The 18,243-nt window shown below is 51.8% G+C and overlaps 1 protein-coding gene across 3 annotated transcripts in view; it reads left to right on the forward strand.

Annotated features, from left to right (window-relative positions):
• TOM1 (target of myb1 membrane trafficking protein) overlaps window positions 1-18,243 on the forward strand; it is a 44,964-nt gene that overhangs the window by 7,704 nt on the left and 19,017 nt on the right. For all 3 annotated transcript variants that reach the window (XM_067697878.1, XM_067697879.1, XM_067697880.1), the window contains exons 2-3: window positions 14,770-14,854; window positions 17,922-18,000. In XM_067697878.1, coding sequence (XP_067553979.1) covers window positions 14,770-14,854; window positions 17,922-18,000 — 164 coding nt within the window. The remainder of the gene's footprint in view (window positions 1-14,769; window positions 14,855-17,921; window positions 18,001-18,243) is intronic.

The raw sequence follows: 18,243 nt of genomic DNA on the forward strand, positions 1-18,243 counted from the left end.
GATGACTGTCCGTAGTGTGTGTGTGTCTCATCCAATCTGTTGAATAGAAGAAAGACTGGCCTCCCAAGAAGAGGGAATTCTGCCAGCAGATGACCTTTGGACTTAAGCTGCATCTGTCCTCTGGGTCTTCAGCCTGCTGGTCTACCCGGCAGATTTTGAACTTCCCAAGCCTCCATAATAGCACGAGCAATTCCTTAAATCTCTCGATAGGTACGTACATACCTACATACATACATTTGTCAGTAACATCTTTTACATTCGTGAGTTGGGGGAACAAAAAAAGAACGTCATATACACCTTGGCCAGCCCCTTCACGCCTCTCTACTTTCATGGCCTTGCTCCTTCTTACCTAGATAGTTTTTTAAAAGCCATCCTTCATCTAACTGAAATTTTCTTCAGTTAGGTACTATAGTTAGTTATATCAACTTTAAAATTGTGGGTTGCCAAAGTTATGCCTCTGTAAAGTATTTTAGAGTTCCTCCTGTGGCCTGTGGTTACAAAATGGCAGGGGAGAGGCAGCCAGGGCTTTGAGGAAGGATGGCTCAGCAAGTTAGGAGACGGATGGAACTTTCCATGCGAGGTCTGGAAAGAGCTATTCGTTTGGAAAATAGGCTTCAGGACAGTGCTGGCTGGGGAAAAATGAATGGCTTCTGCATGTATGTGATTTAAAAATCTATTTTATGGGAATGCTTGAAATTTTCACACAGTGATTTTTAGGTTGATATTTTTGTAGTTGGTAACGTTTGTTTTGGTGTTAGCTGTTGTGCTAGGTGGGATGCAAAGCACATGAAGTGCATTCTCTCATTTCCTCCTCACATAACGCTGGAAGGTGAGTGCTTTAGTTATCCCTATTTTGCAGGGGAGGAACGAGGGCACAGAGGGGTTAAGGAATTCATTCAGGGACACACAGCTAGTGAGTGCTCCAGTCAGGACTTGCACTGGGATTTGTCTGTGTCCAGATCCTACTCTCCTAACTTTCCCGCCTCATTGCTTCCCCTTAGAATTGAAAGGGACCTGGCGGGTTTCCTTTAGAGTGAAAATGTCTGGGTTCAGGGTCCATCTAGGATGAGTTTGTTTCTAATGGTTCTTTCTGTATTTCTCCACCCACCATCCCAAGCTTCAGCATATTGGTTTCCTCCTCTTGCTAGCCCCCTCGTAACAGAGAGCACAGGTGAAGGCACCCTCTGGTGCTGCCTCTGTTATCAGGAGAGGAAAAACTTCCCAGGAGCCACTGGGAAGAAAATTCCACCCACACCTCAGTGGCCAGAACACAGGGCCTCTTCTGGTTGCAAGGGAGGCTAGAAAAGCTAAACAATGTGGGCCAGTGGAGAGTGTCTCTCACAGCAACAAGCTCTGCAGGAGTCAGTTCCATGCAGTAGAGTCGATAAACATCCAATGTAGTCACAGGGTGAATTAACACAAATACCATATCCCATGTGGGCAGGTGAGTGGGTTCCCACCCTGTTTCCAGGAGGACAGCACAGCTGGGTGGTGTCCCAGGTCCCAGGGGGATCGGTGGGAACGGTGAAGGCTCTAGCAGTCACTTCCAGAATGGAGTGGTCACAGGAACTGAGGATGGTAACGTGGAGGTCAGATGAAGGAGGCACACGGTGCTTTTTAAAAACATTCGCGGGACTGCTGAGCTGAAGAAAGATTAGGATTTCTGCACAACCGCTACTAAGGGATCAATGAGGCCAAAGGGTGGGAGTACTTCATTTAAATTAAAGTGCTCTAAGGGCTTACGATCGTGGTGAATACGGCCTCATCCTTCATTCAGTCATTCATCAAACACATCCTGCAGGTTTTTCACAGGCCCGGTCATCCTGTGTGGTGTAGAGAATTCAAGGACTCACAAGCTGTAACCTCCACCCTTGAGCTCACAGCCTAATGAGAGAGACGTAGAAACAAAGAAGTAAATGCTATAGGGTTATTGTAACACTAAGCAGAGCTTGTGGTTGTGGTGTGCGCAGAGTGCCGTTGGCCCAGCGTGGAGGGGAAGGCCCTCTGGGGGTCAGGGCAGGCCCCGCAGGGAGCAGCGGGCAGAAGGCCCAGGCGACGGGAGGAGGAAGCGGGGAGAGGGCCGGTCTGCACGCCGCAGGCTGCCACCAGGCTTCGGGGTACCTCGGCTGCAAGTGACCGAGAGACAGGCGAGCCGGCCCCACGCGCTGGGCTTACTTGGCAAGAAGTCGGAAGGTCGGCAGTTCCAGGATTGGTCTCACAGATCCACGATGTATTGCAACGTCCAGGCTTTTTCTTTCTCTGTCCTGAATATGTTGGCTTTGTGTCCTGAGCGTGTCACCTCGGCCCGAGCTCCAGGCGCCGTGCTCCCATGCTGGCTCCCAGAAGAGAGGACAGAAGGAGACCGGGGGGTGGGGGGGTGGACAAGGCTCTCCCCTCCCCGACAAGGCCCCGCCGACACCCTGTACTCCCCAGGGATCCGGACTGGGTAGCTCACCCACTCCTGGACCGGGCTCTGGCAAAGGGGAGAGGGGTTGCTGCTTTCGGTGGGGAAGAGGAAGGAGCGGCTGGGGGGCAGGCTAGGGGGTGTCTGTGCCTGATTCCCTCTGTCTGGCTTTGAAGACTGGTCTGCCAAGCCATTGGCATCATTGCCTTTCTCCTCCAGCTGCCTTGCTCCCTCCTGACCCTCAGCCTCCCTTGGGCTCCTGGATCTTTCCCCGTCTCAGCACGGCCTTTTCTCCCTCCTTCAGGTCCTTCAGACTGACCCTCAGGCCCCTCGTCTCTGCTCTTCTTCCCGTCATCCCTGAGGTTTCATCATGGATTCATTCATTCAGCACGTGCTCTTCCTCTACCAGGAACGTCCCTCCTCACCTTCCCCAGCCTGGCAGCTTGTGCTCTGTGCTCAGTTCAGTCGGCACCTCCTCACCGGAGCCTTCCCGGTTCCCCTGAGGTGCTGACCCCCTGCTCCCGGCTTCCACAGCGCCCCAGACTGACCTCAGTCACATCACCTGTCATTTTGCACTGAACACGCCTGTCCAGCTGTTCTCACTGACCGCTGTAGGGCCTCCCTAAGGGCAGGGATTCTCTTCTCCCTCTTTGCCTCTCTAGCACCTGGCACAGGGCACAGGCCTCTCTAGCACCTGGCACAGTAGCTGCTCCGAGCGTGTCGTAGGATGGAGAATAGATGGGCGGGAAGAGGGCATCTAGGAGGCAACTGGGGGGCAGATGGGATAAAGGGGTACTGGGCAAGGGATGGAGGCAGCTGGTGGGTGGGGGGAGTGGAGTCGAGCAAAAGGGTGGGTACTACTTACAGCAGATTCCAAACAGCATATCATTTCGTTCATAAATATTTCAGCTTGTCTCTTACGGGCATGGAATAGGATTCCCATGTAGGAACCAACAAACAAGCCATAATCACAATACCATTACACACTTTAAAAAAAAATTATGCAGATGTGTTTTTTAAAGCCTGAAAACAGTAAAGACTAGAAGGAAATCTCCTCAGAGGTTCACCATGGTTCCTTTGAGTGACGTTAGTAGGTGGCCGTTACACTGGAAAGATGACATTCCATGAATGTGGACTAAAAACAAAACGGCTGTGGGCACCTTTGCAGGGGTGCCAGTCATGGGAGAAGGATCTCGAAAGAGGGCCCCCATGGGAGCTCTGGGTAGAGCTGACGCACCGTGTCACTGCTTTCTTGATCACGGTCAGCTAACTCCCATTCTATCCCTATCCCCCGGGTGGGTGAGCCCTGCCCTAGACCTGGTCATAGTCAAGGTGGGACTAGGGCTGCTATCGGCCTTGACCTTTAAGACAGTTCCTTACTATTTACAAACCATATTTCATTGAATCTAGAAAGAAAAATCTACCAGCTGAGCTCTGACAGGTCATCGTTTGTAAGAAACATCCCAGTATCAGAGGGGCTCAAGAGTGGACAAGGGGGGAATTCCCTGGCGGTCCAGTGGTTAGGACTCCACACTTTCACTGCCGGGGCCCAGGTTCGATCCCTGGTCAGGCAACTAAGATCACGCAAGCCGTGTGGCGTGGCCAAAAATAAAAGAAGAGTGGACAAGGGAGCTTAGGGTCAGTGAAACATGAGGAATGTTCCCCGGGATGGGGTGGGGACAGGTGCTCAGCACTGAACTGGGGCGGCAAGGGGGTCTGGAGGCTCGGCCGCTCCTTCCGCAGACGTTGGCCGAACCTCTACCCTCCTTCCCACCAGAGGGTAGGCCCCGGTGAGACAGAGATGTCCCCGGAGCTCAGGGTCCAGCCGAGGCAGGCGGGGGCAGAGCAGAGGGAGAGCACACGGGTCCAGAGGCCCCCGGGCCCGTCTCTGCATCCCTGTACTCCACTGCCAGGTGTGGGCATCAGCTGTGCCCACACGTGGTGGCGGCTGTAGGGCAGTAACAAGAGGTCCACGCCGCGTCCTGCGCAGGCTGACATGCAGCGAAGGCCGGTCATTTGGTCGCTGTTGTCCACAGTGTTACTGCCGCAGTGCGGGATGAGGCCTGGCACGGTTTGCCCAGTTGGAGGTGACACTGCGGGGCTGACACTGGGGCAGGGCCTTAAAAGCCGTCCCCATCGGCTCGTCTGAATCTCAGCCCCTCTACTGTCTCAGTGCCTGCTCTTTTCCGTCGGGGCATTTTTGCCGTCTGTAATGTCACTTGTGGCCGCCCACCAGACTGTAGACTTCCCAAGGGCAGGACCTGGTTGGTTTTGCTCTCTGACGTCTCCCAGGGCCTACGTGACACATGCTGAGCGTGTTCGAGAGGCACGTAATCTAGTGGTTAAGGGTATGGATTTGGGAACCAGACCTCTTTGGGTTCAAACCCCTGCTCTGCAACGTACAAGCTGTGTGACCATGGGCAAGCCACTGGCCTCTCTGTGCCCCTCAGCGTACCCATCCTCTGCCTTAGGGGCTGTGGTGAGGGCCGGTGGAGCTGCTGTGAAGTGCAGAGCCCCGTGTTTGGTGTGTGGTGACAGCCCAGCGAGTCAGTGTGGTGGGCCGGTGGGGGGTGGTCTCGTCATCACCTGTGAACCAGTGCCGGCCTGAAGGGGAGCCGGGCATCCCAGGCAGAAGCCCCAACGCCTGAAAGAACAAGGTCCGCAAAGGGAGGGAGAACAACACAGTGGGTCGGGGCTGAGCTCAGCCCCAGCTGTCCCTCTCAGCCCCTGAAAAGGTCCGGTTTTTGACCCTCAGGCAGTGGGGGGTCATGGATGACATTTAGACAGAGAAAAGCACTGGTTGGATTTATGTTGAAAGAGGAGAGTGTGGAGGTGACGGTCCAGGTCTGGGTGGGAGACAGTGCCTAAGCCAGGGCCGTGGCCGTGATGATGGAGGCGTTGAGCAGCTGGAACCCTCAGCTGGAGCCCCGGTGAGTGAACATGCAGGGTGGTGGGGAGAAGGCTCTAGGCTGTTGCCCTCGGGCTGACCTGGCAGGAGGTGGTCAGTGTGACTCACATCCACAGTGCTGACCACGGGTCCCCTGATTGCCGTGGAAATGGCTTCCTGCAAAGCAGGGCTTCCCCAGTGGCCGAGAGGGCAGGCTCGCCAGATACCCAGGGTGCCCCCGAGGATGCGCAGGCTGACACCAGGGCCCCGGGGCTGGAGAGTGTCTGGTGGCCACTCTTTGCTGCTCTCGGTCCAAGTCACAGTCATGGGACTTAGCAGTGACCCGTCGCTGCCCTTTAGCTGACACCATACGTACATTGTCTGGCTGAAGAGTCCCAACACCTGTGAGGGAGGCAGTCAGTCTTCTCCTGGTTTCACAGATGAGGAAACCGAGACTCCGAGGCTCGGATCCTTGCGCGTGGCGTCCGAGTTCAGAGGTGGGGCCAGGCTCATCCCACTCCAAAGCTGCGCCACCGCCCAGCCCAGCTGTGCGGGCACCAGCCCCACGTGGAGAGGACAGAGCAGACAGAAAGACGCCCGGGGACCCCATCCACCGCCCGCCAGCCCCCGACGACAGCAGGTGGTTTGCAGGGCCCAGCTTCCTCAGGAGCTGGGGACAAGGGCAGGGCCTCCAAAGGTTACTGCCAACAGCCCAGAGCTGGACAAGTCAGCGGGCTGTCTTTTAGAACTGGTAACCATTGTCAGTGTTTTTATCCCCCCTTCTTAAAATAGCCAGCTGAGTTACTTTTGTGGTTAAAACCAAAAATAGAACACATATCCCCAGATTCCTGTGGGTTAAAATTTCTGCCCTTAACGGAGCATGCCTGCCCCTTGGACATGTTTATTAAGGAAGTCTTAGACTTCTCCCAGATCTGAGGGGAGGGGTCTGGGTACACCTCTCTTCTGGAATTGATCAGATGGCTCTTGTCTCTCTTCTGCCCTTCCTCCTCTTCCTCTCCACCACCCCACACCTATTTAGACTGACTGAAGCTCCCCCCTTTCCCCCGACTCCCTCCAAAAAACTCCATCCTCTTAATGGCTCTGCCCACGACTGGCACTCAGGACTAAAGAACTTGGCACCTGTACTCAGGTTAGCATCAGACTCGCGCTCCAGGGGTCCTGACGCATCCACCTTGGTTCCTTGGGATGGCTTGCCTCTTACTCATAAATGTCCCAGCTGCCCCCTTAGCAGCCCGCTGGCTGTTCCAAAATGATCATAATCCCTTCTGAAACCCCGCCCTTCTCTCCCACAGGAGAAGGGAGGCGCCCATCGTTTTCAGCGGTCACTGGGAGAGGTCATAGGGGATCAATGGTGGGACCACTGAGAGGGCTGCTAGTGGAGGAGGGGGCAGATGGCCTGAGGGGTCCAGGCGGATCCTTCTGGAAAAGCAGAGCTCCCTGACTCCTGATGGGAGGCGGGGGCAGTGGCATCCACAGCCATCCTCCCTTTCCACCATGTGTGACCTCTCCAGGCCTCAGGTTCCTCATTAGACAAGGGCAATAGTGTAGCCTTGTAGGTGTGAGGGTTGAATCACCTTCTTTACATAAACAGCTAACAGCTAACAAATGCTTTTGGTGTTACCCAGCATCTAACTTGGGAAGTTAAAATATTCCCGCTGTGGAAGGGCCCAGCTGGGGGCAAGGGAGCCTTTGAAGGGGCATGGGAGGGACACAGTCACTTTCAAGCTCCGGAAGGTTCACTCTGGGTCAGCATGGAGGACGCACGGGGGCAGGGAGGCAGGAGGAGCCGGGGCGTGGCTGACGAGGGCGGGGCGGTGGCCCAGCTGGGGCAGTGAGGGCAGGGCGGGAAGGGGAGGCCGGGATGGAGAGAGCCTCAGGGGCTGGAACTGGCAGGACTCAGGGGCCCCTTAGAGGTGGTCGGGAGTCAGGTTGGCGAATCCCCCAGGCCAGGAAGTCACTGAGATGTGGCTTCTGAAGGAGGAGCAGTTCTGCGTGGTTGACCAGCCGCCATCCCCCAGACCCTCCAAAGCAGGGCCCAGCCCCCCGCTCAGGAGGCACTTGTCCAGCTCTCTTTGGTTCTTCTTATGTGGTTCAGTACGTGTGTGACTCCCAGGGGTGGGAGTGTGGCCCAAAGAAGCCACACCCAGGACATAGTTGTGGGATGAGCGAGTCCATCTTTCACCCATTTAAAGGGCAACCTTTCTCATCCCCTCTCTCAGCCCTAACCCAGGAGCAAAGCAACCCACCCTGCTGCTGGGTCCATACCTGGATGCCTCAGCTGCCTGGCATGTGTCCTGGGCCACCCTGGCATCCATCCAGCCCGCAGGACCCAAGGGGGACCCAGGGTGGAACTGAAGTCAGGCCAGTTTCAAAACCAGGATCATGGAAGCCACCGTTGTAGGGAGCTGACTGTGCCAGCCCAGGCCAGGCTCTGCCCACAGGATGGGGCTGCCTGCCCAGCTGGAAGAGGGCCCTGCCCAGTCACACGGAGTCTGCCCCGTCTATCCTGACGGGCCTGGCTCGGAATGCGGCTTCTCTGGGCACCACAGGGCAGGGACCGTGTCCATCTGTCCACACCGCATCCCCAGTGCCTAGAGCAGGCCTGCCACGTCAGTAGATGTGCGACGGACGCGTGAGGGGTCTCACCCGAGAGCAGGGTGGTGAGAGAGCCTCCCTTGCACCATCGCGTGGAATAAGAGCTCCGTGTGCCCGGTCCATTGGGGCTCCTGGGAGATGCCCACAGAGCTATGCCTGCGGGTGCACTCAGGCCGCGGGTGTGAGGGCTCCGAGCCTGGAGCCAGGTTTTGAAGCCGAAGACACAGCTGTGATGGGGGAACTTGGCTACTGCCCTAAACGCTGATCCAACCGATGGTTAAAAACTCGTGTGTGGTCCTGACAGACCCGCAGGAGTAACGTGCGGGGCGGAATCTTGCCTGAGACAAGCAGAGTATGGAATTGTCTCTGCACACTCTGCTGGAACTTGGTCTTTTTCTTTTTTTTTTTTTTACCATCTTTATTGGAGTATACTTGCTTTACAGTGTTGTGTTAGTTTCTGCTGTATAACAAAGTGAATCAGCCATATGCATACGTATATCCCCATATCCCCTCCCTCTTGCGTCTCCCTCCCGCCCTCCCTATCCCACCCCTCTAGGTGGTCACAAAGCACCAGGCTGATCTCCCTGTGCTATGCAGCTGCTTCCCACTAGCCATTTATTTTACATTTGGTAGCGGCTATGTGTCCATGCCACTCTCTCACTTCGTCCCAGCTTACCCTTCCCCCCTCTCCGTGTCCTCAAGTCCATTCTCTACGTCTGTGTCTTTATTCCTGTCCTGCCCCTAGGTTCATCAGAACCAATTTTTTTTTTTTTAGATTCCATATATATGTGTTAGCATACGGTATTTGTTTTTCTCTTTCTGACTTACTTCACTCTGTATGACAGACTCTAGGTCCATCCACCTCACTACAAGTAATTCAATTACCTTTCTTTATATGGCTGAGTAATATTCCATAGTATGTATGTGCCACATTTTCTTTACCCATTCATCTGTCGATGGACACTTAGGTTGCTTCCATGTCCTGGCTATTGTAAACAGTGCTGCAATGAACATTGTGGGTACATGTTTCTTTTTGAATTATGGTTTTCTCAGGGTATATGCCCAGTAGTGGGATTGCTGGTTCATATGGTAGTTCTATTTTTAGTTTTTTAAGGACCCTCCATACTGTTCTCCATAGTGGCTGTAACAATTTACATTCCCACCAAGAGTGCAGGAGGGTTCCCTTTTCTCCACACCCTCTCCAGCATTTATTGTTTGTGCACATTTTGATGATGGCCATTGTGACTGGTGTGAGGTGATACCTCATTGTAGTTTTGATTTGCATTTCTCTAATGATTAGTGATGTTGAGCATCTCTTCATGTGTTTGTTGGCAGTCTGTATATCTTCTTTGGAGAAATGTCTATTTAGGTCTTCTGCCCATTTTGGGGTTGGGTTGTTTGTTTTTTTGATATTGAGCTGCATGAGCTGCTTGTATATTTTGGAGGTTAATCCTTCGTCAGTTGCTTCCTTTGCAAATATTTTCTCCCACTCTGAGGGTTGTCTTTTCGTCTTGTTTATGGTTTCCTTTGCTGTGCAGAAGCTTTTAAGTTTCATTACATCCCATTTGTTTATTTTTGTTTTTATTTCCATTCCTCTAGGAGGTGGGTCTAAAAGGACCTTGCTGTGATTTATGTCATAGAGTGTTCTGCCTATGTTTTCCTTTTTATAGTGTCTGGCCTTCCATTTAGGTCTTTAATCCATTTTGAGTTTATTTTTGTGTATGGTGTTAGGAAGTGTTCTAATTTCATTCTTTTACTTGTAGCTGTCCAGTTTTCCCAGCACCACTTATTGAAGAGGCTGTCTTTTCTCCATTGTATACTCTTGCCTCCTTTATCAAAGATAAGGTGACCATATGTGTGTGGGTTTATCTCTGGACTTTCTATCCTGTTCCATTGATCTTTCTGTTTTTGTGCCAGTACCATACTGTCTTGATTACTGATTACTGCTTTGTAGTATAGTCTGAAGTCCGGGAGCCTGATTCCTCCAGCTCCATTTTTCTTTCTCAAGATTGTTTTGGCTATTCGGGGTCTTTTGTGTTTCCATACAAATTGTGCAGTTTTTTGTTCTAGTTCTGTGAAAAATGCCATTGGTAGTTTGATAGGGATTGCATTGAATCTGTAGATTGCTTTGGGTAGTAGAGTCATTTTCACAATGTTGATTCTTCCAATCCAAGAACATAGTATATCTCTCCATCTGTTTGTATCATCTTTAGTTTCTTTCATCAGTGTCTTATAGTTTTCTGCATACTATAAGAGTTTTTATCATAAATGGGTGTTGACTTTTGTCAAAAGCTTTTTCTGCATCTATTGAGATGATCATATGGTTTTTCTCCTTCAGTTTGTTAATATGGTTTATCAATCACATTGATTGATTTGCATATATCAAAGAATCCTTGCATTCCTGGGATAAACCCCACTTGATCATGGTTTATGATCCTTTTAATGTGCTGTTGGATTCTGCTTGCTAGTATTTTGTTGAGGATTTTTGCACCTATGTTCATCAGTGGTATTGGCCTGTAGTTTTCTTTTTTTGTGACATCTTTGTCTGGTTTTGGTATCAGGGTGATGGTGGCCTCGTAGAATGAGTTTGGGAGTGTTCCTTCTCTGCTATATTTTGGAAGAGTTTGAGAAGGAAGCTCTTCTCAAATGTTAGCTCTTTAATAAATGTTTGATAGAATTCCCCTGCGAAGCCATCTGGTCCTAGGCTTTTGTTTGTTGGAAGATTTTTAATCACAGTTTCAATTTCAGTGCTTGTGCTTGGTCTGTTTATATTTTCTATTTCTTCCTGGTTCAGTCTCGGAAGGTTGTGCTTTTCTAAGAATTTGTTCATTTCTTCCAGGTTGTCCATTTTATTGGCATATAGTTGCCTGTAGTAATCTCTCGTGATCCTTTGTATTTCTTCAGTGTCAGTTGTTACTTCTCCTTTTTCATTTCTAATTCTATTGATTTGAGTCTTCCTTTTTTTTCTTGATGAGTCTGGCCAATGGTTTATCAATTTTGTTTATTTTCTCAAAGAACCAGCTTTTAGTTTTATTGATCTTTGCTATTGTTTCCTTCATTTCGTTTTCATTTATTTCTGCTCTGATCTTTATGATTTCTTTCCTTCTGCTAACTTTGGGGTTTTTTTGTTCTTCTTTCTCTAATTGCTTTAGGTGTAAGGTGAGGTTGTTTATTTGAGTTGTTTCTTGTTTCTTGAGGTAGGATTGTAGTGCTGTAAATGTCCCTCTTAGAACTGATTTTGCTGCATCCCATAGGTTTTAGGTCATCATGTTTTCATTGCCATTTGTTTCTAAGTATTTTTTGATTTCCTCTTTGATTTCTTCAGCGATCTATTGGTTATTTAGTAGCATATTATTTAGCCTCCATGTGTTTGTATTTTTTACAGTTTTTTTCCTGTAATTGATATCTAGTCTCATAGCATTGTGGTCAGAAAAGGTACTTGATAGGATTTCAATTTTTTAAATTTACCAAGGCTTGATTTGTGACCCAAGGTATGATCTATCCTGGAGAATGTTCCATGAGCACATGAGAAGAAAGTGTATTCTGTTGTTTTGCATGGAAAGTCCTATAAATATCAGTTAAGTCCGTCTTGTTTAATGTATCATTTAAAGCTTGTGTTTCCTTATTTATCTTCATTTTGGATGATCTGTCCATTCGTGAAAGTGAGGTGTTAAAGTCCCCCACTATTATTGTGTTCCTGTTGATTTCCCCTTTTATGGCTGTTAGCATTTGCCTTATATATTGAGGTGCTCCTATGTTGGGTGCATAAATATTTACAATTGTTATATCTTCTTCTTCGATTGATCCCTTGATCATTATGCAGTGTCCTTCTTTGTCTCTTGTGATAGTCTTTATTTTAAAGTCTATTTTGTCTGATATGAGAATTGCTGCTCCAGCTTTCTTTTGATTTCCATTTGCATGGAATATCTTTTTCCATCCCCTTACTTTCAGTCTGTATGTGTCCCTAGGTCTGAAGTGGGTCTCTTGTAGACAGCATATATATGGGTCTTGTTTTGTATCCATTCAGCCAGTCTGTGTGTTTTGGTTGGAGCATTTAATCCATTTACGTTTGAGGTAATTATCGATATGTATGTTCCTAGTACCATTTTCTTAATTGTTTTGGGTTTGTCTTTATAGGTCTTTTCCTTCTCTGTGTTTCCTGCCTAGAGAAGTTCCTTTAGCATTTGTTGTAGAGCTGGTTTGGTGGTGCTGAATTCTCTTAGCTTTCACTTGTCTGTAAAGGTTTTAATTTCTCCATTGAATCTGAATGAGATCCTTGCTGGGTAGAGTAATCTTGGTTGTAGGTTTTCCCTTTCATCACTTTAAGTATGTCCTGCCACTCCCTTCTGGCTTGCAGAGTTTCTGCTGAAAGATCAGCTGTTAACCTTATGGGGATTCCCTTGTATGTTATTTGTTGTTTTTCCCTTGATGCTTTTAATATTTTTTTCTTTGTATTTAATTTTTGACAGTTTGATTAATATGTGTCTTGGCGTGTTTCTCCTTGGATTTATCCTGTATGGGACTCTCGGCGCTTCCTGGACTTGATTGACAATTTCCTTTCCCATATTAGGGAAGTTTTCCACTATAATCTCTTCAAATACTTTCTCAGGCCCTTTCTTTTTCTCTTCTTCTTCTGGAACCCCTATAATTCGAATGCTGGTGCGTTTAGTTTTGCCCCAGAGGCCTCTGAGACTGTCCTCAGTTCTTTGCATTCTTTTTTCTTTATTCACTCTGCAGTAGTTATTTCCACCATTTTACCTTCCAGCTCACTTATCCGTTCTTCTGCCTCAGTTATCCTGTCGTTGCTTCCTTCTAGAGTATTTTTAATTGCACTAATTGTGGTGTTCGTCACTGCTTGTTTGCCCTTTAGTTCTCCTTGATCCTTGTTAAACGTTCCTTGTATTTTCTCCCTTCTGTTTCCAAGATTTTGGATCATCTTATTACTGTCATTATTGTGAATTCTTTTTCAGGTAGGTTGCATATTTCATCTTCATTTATTTGGTCTTGTAGGTTTTTACCTTGCTCCTTCCTCTGTAAAAATTTTTTTGTCATTTCTTTTTTTTGTTTTTGATGGGTGGTGCTGTATTCCTGTCTTACTGGTTGTTTGGCCTGAGACGTCCAGCACTGGAGTTTGCAGGCAGTTAGATAGAGCCGGGTCTTGGTGCTGAGATGAGGACCTCTGGGAGGCCTCACTCCGATTGATATTCCCTGGGGTCTGAGGTTCTCTGTTAGTCCAGTGGTTTGGACTCGGAGCTCCCACCACAGGAGCTTAGGCCCAACCTCTGGCCTGGGAACCAAGATCCCGCAAGCCGGTCACTGGGGGTTCCTCCCGTCCCCTTAAGTGTCTGTGGTCCCTCACCAGTGCCTGGTAAGTGCCCTGGTTGGAAGGAGACACGGATTCTGCATCCTCCTAGTACGCCATCTTGTGTCCAGTTGGAACTTGTTTTAAAGTCAGGTCTGCATGAGGATGGAATCTAGAAGATGGAGAGGGCAGGGAAAGTGGGTGATGTGAACGCAAGGACAGCACTTCGGGGGTTTTTTTTTGATTTTTTTTTTTGACTGCGTTGGGTCCTTGTTGCTGTGCACGGGCTTTTTCTAGTTGCGGTGAGCGGGGGCTACTTTTCGTTGCAGTGCACGGGCTTCTCATTGCAGTGGCTTCTCTTGTTGCAGAGCAACAAGGCGCCCGGGTTTCAGGAGTTGTGGCTTGCGGGCTGTGGAGCACAGGCTCAATAGTTTTGGCGCACAGGCTTAGTTGCTCCGCGGCATGTGGGATCTTCCCGGATCAGGGCTCGAACCCGTGTCCCCTGCATTGGCAGACGGATTCTTAACACTGCACCACCAGGGAAGCCCCAGCACTTCGATTTTAAAGAACGTTTTTGAACGTCCTATAGTATGTTCTGTTCCTGTGTTCACTGTTCGCCCACCTCCTCTCACACTAGAGCACACGAAAGGCAGCCGGGTCCCAACACTGAGCAGATCTTACAGCAAAGGGCCACCAACTGTGGCCTCGACAGGCCTGGAGAATCTCGTAGTGGCTCCTGGCCTGGAGACCTGACCCCAAGAACCAGATAGACAGGATGGTTGCACAGCATTGTGAATGTAGTAAATGCCACTGAACTGTTCACTTTAAAATGGTTAATTTTATGTTGTGTGACTTTCACCTCAATTGAAAAAAAATAAAAAAAGACCCACCACCCACTGAGTACCTGTTTTGCACCAAGTACCATGCATGTGCCTGGTTTGCATCATCAGACACCCTGGGGCGCTTCTACCCACCTACAGACAAGCTAGCTTGTAGAGGAAGACCACGGCCAGGCCTCCTGTTGGTAACAGAGTCGGGATTTAAAACCCTGTGTCCTTGGCTTTGGAGGTAAAGAATATCTCTGGGAGATGTGAGAGGAAACTGGGGGCCTCCAGGAAGAGGGAGCTGGGGGCAGGGGAGGCCGGTAGATTTACTCTCCATTCGATGCCTCTTTGGAGCTTTTGAACCATTTTGAACCATGTGAATGGTTTCCAAGTCAAAAGATAATAAAAGGGTCAAGAGGGAACATTTCTTTACAAAAATCTAAAACAAAACCCTGTCTCTATATTGTCGTGTCAAAAACAAGCACTCTGAGGCCAGGCCCCCTGAACCCCCGTCCCGCTCACCCATCTGGTAGACTCAGCCGTGGCTCCCTCCCCGGCCTCGCACGGCTACTCTAACAATTAAGTGACGAAATGGGGCAATGAAGGTGACACCATTTATATGGTGCCTGGCCCATCTCGGGTGCCCGGAAAGCACCCATTGTCCTCCCCACTCCCGCTGAGTTTGTCCGTCTGGGAACCCCACACGCTGGTGTGACCTGTGGTTTCTTGTCCTCAGAGAAAGCTACAGATGGCTCCCTGCAGAGCGAGAACTGGGCACTCAACATGGAGATCTGCGACATCATCAATGAGACCGAGGAAGGGTGAGGACCCCAGGGGAGAGGCGGGACGCCGGCGGGGCGGCCACAACAGCGCGCCTTAAACGTTTCGGAACCACGATCTAGTCTGACTGTCTCATCAAATGGATGAGAAGCCCAGAGATATGGGGTGTGCGGCCCACCCAGCAGCAGCAGTGCAGTCGACTGGCCCTTCCTAGGACGTCACCTGGAAGGCATCTTCCTAGGACAAGGCCAGCTGGCAGCTCTTAGAATTAGGAGGAAGCCCCAAGCCCCATCTGCATGCCGCAGGCTAGACTGTGCAGCAGGGACCCCTAGCTTCCCCAGTGAGCAAGAACGGACTTTCGTTTCCTTAAGCTCTGAGGCCAGCAGGGAGGGTTGCTGCCACAGGGAGGGGAGTAGACGTGCAGTGGAACCGAGAGGCTGGTCAAGGTTAGCCTTGGCCGAGCATTTCTGGTGCTCGGGTCCCGGCATCCTGCTTGGGGTCAGGCAGCCCCGCCAGAGATGTGGTGTGGGGCAAGCACCGTGGTCCTGGCTCCTGGGCTCTGACCGGCATCACTGACCAGCGGTGTGACCTTGGGCAAATCACTTTACCTCTCTGGGTCTTTGTCTCAGAAAAGAGCTCTTCCACCCTTCCAGCAATCTGCCCAAGGCCCTGAGGGGAGCAGCGAGGGGATGGATGCAGGGTCACTGTCCTTCTCAGGAGAAACCAGGGAAGGGTTGGGAGGGGTGTGATGACCACAGCCAGCAAGAAGCGCCAGATGAGGCCTCTGTTCCAGAAAAACAGGCTCCGCAGTTGGAGCAGGCCTCAGTTCTCTCCCCGTCTTTCACTGGGATGGTCCATTTGCCCTGTGAGGGTTCCTCTCACCACGTGGTGCTTTGTGTGTGGAGGGAGCAGACGGGGAGCACCCAGCTCAGAGCCTGAGGAGGCTGTGGGAGTCTGCAGCACACGGTCAAGGCCAAATAGGACTGCACGGGGGCTGCCAGAACCTTCCAGCTCCCCAGCCGTGTGCCATGGGCTTGCCGAGGCGCTGGGAGGGGACACGCCCCCCTGCATCTGGACTCATAAGTGTCGGGGGTGAGAGTGGTGGGCGGGCGGCAGGGCCACCAAGAAAGGAGACTGAGGCAGAAAACCTCACTGAGCCTCTTCTTGAATGTCGGGGCTGAAAGTCACTGCTGTGTCCTTGGAGAAGCAAGTCCCCATCTCCCTTGTAAACGTCGGCAGAACTGGGGTCAGACTTGTTCAGGTGCTATTGATTTGAGCACCTCCTGGGTTCCAGGCTCTGCACGAGGCCCAGGGGACCCAGCAGTGAGCCAGGCAGATGTGACCCTTGACCTCACAGAGCTTGTCATCTAAGCTTTAGTCTCTCGTCCACTCCCGCCTTGGGTTGTGTGTGGCCTCCGTGCCACCCACTTTGTGCTGTGCTCCTGACAGAGTACTAGACACACGGTAGGCCCACAGTAGTGGCACACAGGCCAGAACTTCTGGGTCAGTCTGTAAGGAGTGGAAACAAGTCCCTTAAGAGAGCTGACGTGGCCACAGGGGAGTGGCCAAGCCAGGAACAGAAGCCACCTTCCCCTGAGATGGAGCCCAGAGGGCGAGGGGCTGCCCCAGGGCATTGGGTTGAAAAGCGCCCTCACACTTCAGGGGCAGGGTCCCACCCCGTTAGGGGCCGTGGCCCTTCACCCCTCGTGTCATCTCCGTCACAGCCACCCCCACGCAAGTCTCTTCCAGAAAGCCTTGCCTGCCGCCTTCACTCCTGTCGGGGGGCCCATGTCATGTCAGGGTTCCCGACTCTGTCGACTCGCCCGTGATGGCTTTGGCACTGACAGTCTGACAGATGCCCAGCAGACAGCAGGACAGGCCCTCCCCGGCCTAAGAAGTGTTGCTTGAGCTCCTGTAGCGTGCTGGGCTCTGGGGAGGCAAAGTGTCGGAGGAGGACGCCACCCCTGGCCTCTAGGGAGCATCCTCTCTAGCCGGGCAGTCCCAGGGTCAGTGCACCCAGGAGACGGAGGACTGGGGAAGCGCCACGGGCGAAGCGGATTTTAGCTGGGCTCTACCCGGTAGATGTGGAAGTTGGGGGGGCCACGAAGACTCCTAGGCCAGGACAGTCCGGGCAACGTGGCTTTCCCCTGTACAGGGCTGAGCGGCAAGGGTGCAGGCGGCAGGCCTGGGGCGTCAGTGGAGTTACCGATGGGGTGGGGAGAACAGGCTGCCGCCGGCTTCCCTGCCATGACCACGCAGCCTCCCCAGCCCTTCCCTCCACCTTCCTCCAAGGCTCAGCGGCCTCCTTTCATCTCCTCCCCGCCCGCCTGCCCGGGCCCTGGTCCAGGCTCCTGCCTCCACGAACCGCGTGCCCTGCTCCCCGCAGCTGGCTGCATCCCATCCTTCACGCTCAGCTGTGGCGCCACCTCCTGGGAGAAGACTTCCCTGACCTCCGGCACCCACCCGCCCGCCCACACTCACACACTCACACTCGCTCTTACCTCGGAACCTGCTTGCTTCCCTCCCTTGGGTGGGTCTCCCTGGAACATGTGATCCTTGAAGCAGGGCCGAGGGTCTTATTCACCAGTGCGTCCCAGCACCCAGCCTGGTGTGGGCACATCTGGTGCCTGATAAGGCCTGGGTGGAAACAGGGGTGAGCAGAGGAGCTGGCCAGGATGGGGCACAAGAACTCTGTGCCTGCAGCTTATTGGTGCTTAACCTTCACTACTGCATATAAAGCCCCAGGGGCACGGTGGGCATGCAGATCCCCTGAGAGCTTGCTTCAGGGGGTCTAGGGTTGGGTCTGGGGTTCCGCATGTTTAACAAGCACTCACACCTCCCCACTAAGGGATTCTAGTGCAGGGTGTCCAGAGACTGCTCACTGAGAATCCCTGCCAGGCAGTCGTCATCTACTGAGGATTCTGGTGGGACAGGAAGATTCTGATGTGATTAGAACCTGGGCACACAAAACAGGGCGGGACCAAGGGAGACGGGTAAATAAGAGCCGTTCCGTCTCCCAGTGCCTCCTGACCTTAGGCGCGCAGCCTCCTCTGTGGGGTAAGGAGGTTCCATTCCTCAGCCCGTCCTTCCCCTTGTCCTTCTTCCCAGCCCCAAAGATGCCTTCCGAGCAGTGAAGAAGAGAATCGTGGGGAATAAGAACTTCCACGAGGTGATGTTGGCTCTCACGGTGAGTGCCCCGTCCCTCCATCCACAGCGGGACCACAGTCCCCTGGGGGCCCAGCAGGACTCCCAGCCCCCCTGGGGCTACCCTTTCAAGGGCTGTGGTCAGCCTTCAAGGCACTGTCCTGTCTACACGGCTGGCCAACGAGGAGTGGCAAGAGAGGCTATTTGGAAAAGTTCCCTCTAACCTACCGGTGCAGGGAGCAGACACACTGAGGCCCACACCCCTCAAGGGCCCGTCATGGGACGC

The sequence above is a fragment of the Pseudorca crassidens genome, chromosome 11, assembly GCF_039906515.1.
Source record: "Pseudorca crassidens isolate mPseCra1 chromosome 11, mPseCra1.hap1, whole genome shotgun sequence".
Lineage (NCBI taxonomy): Eukaryota > Metazoa > Chordata > Mammalia > Artiodactyla > Delphinidae > Pseudorca > Pseudorca crassidens.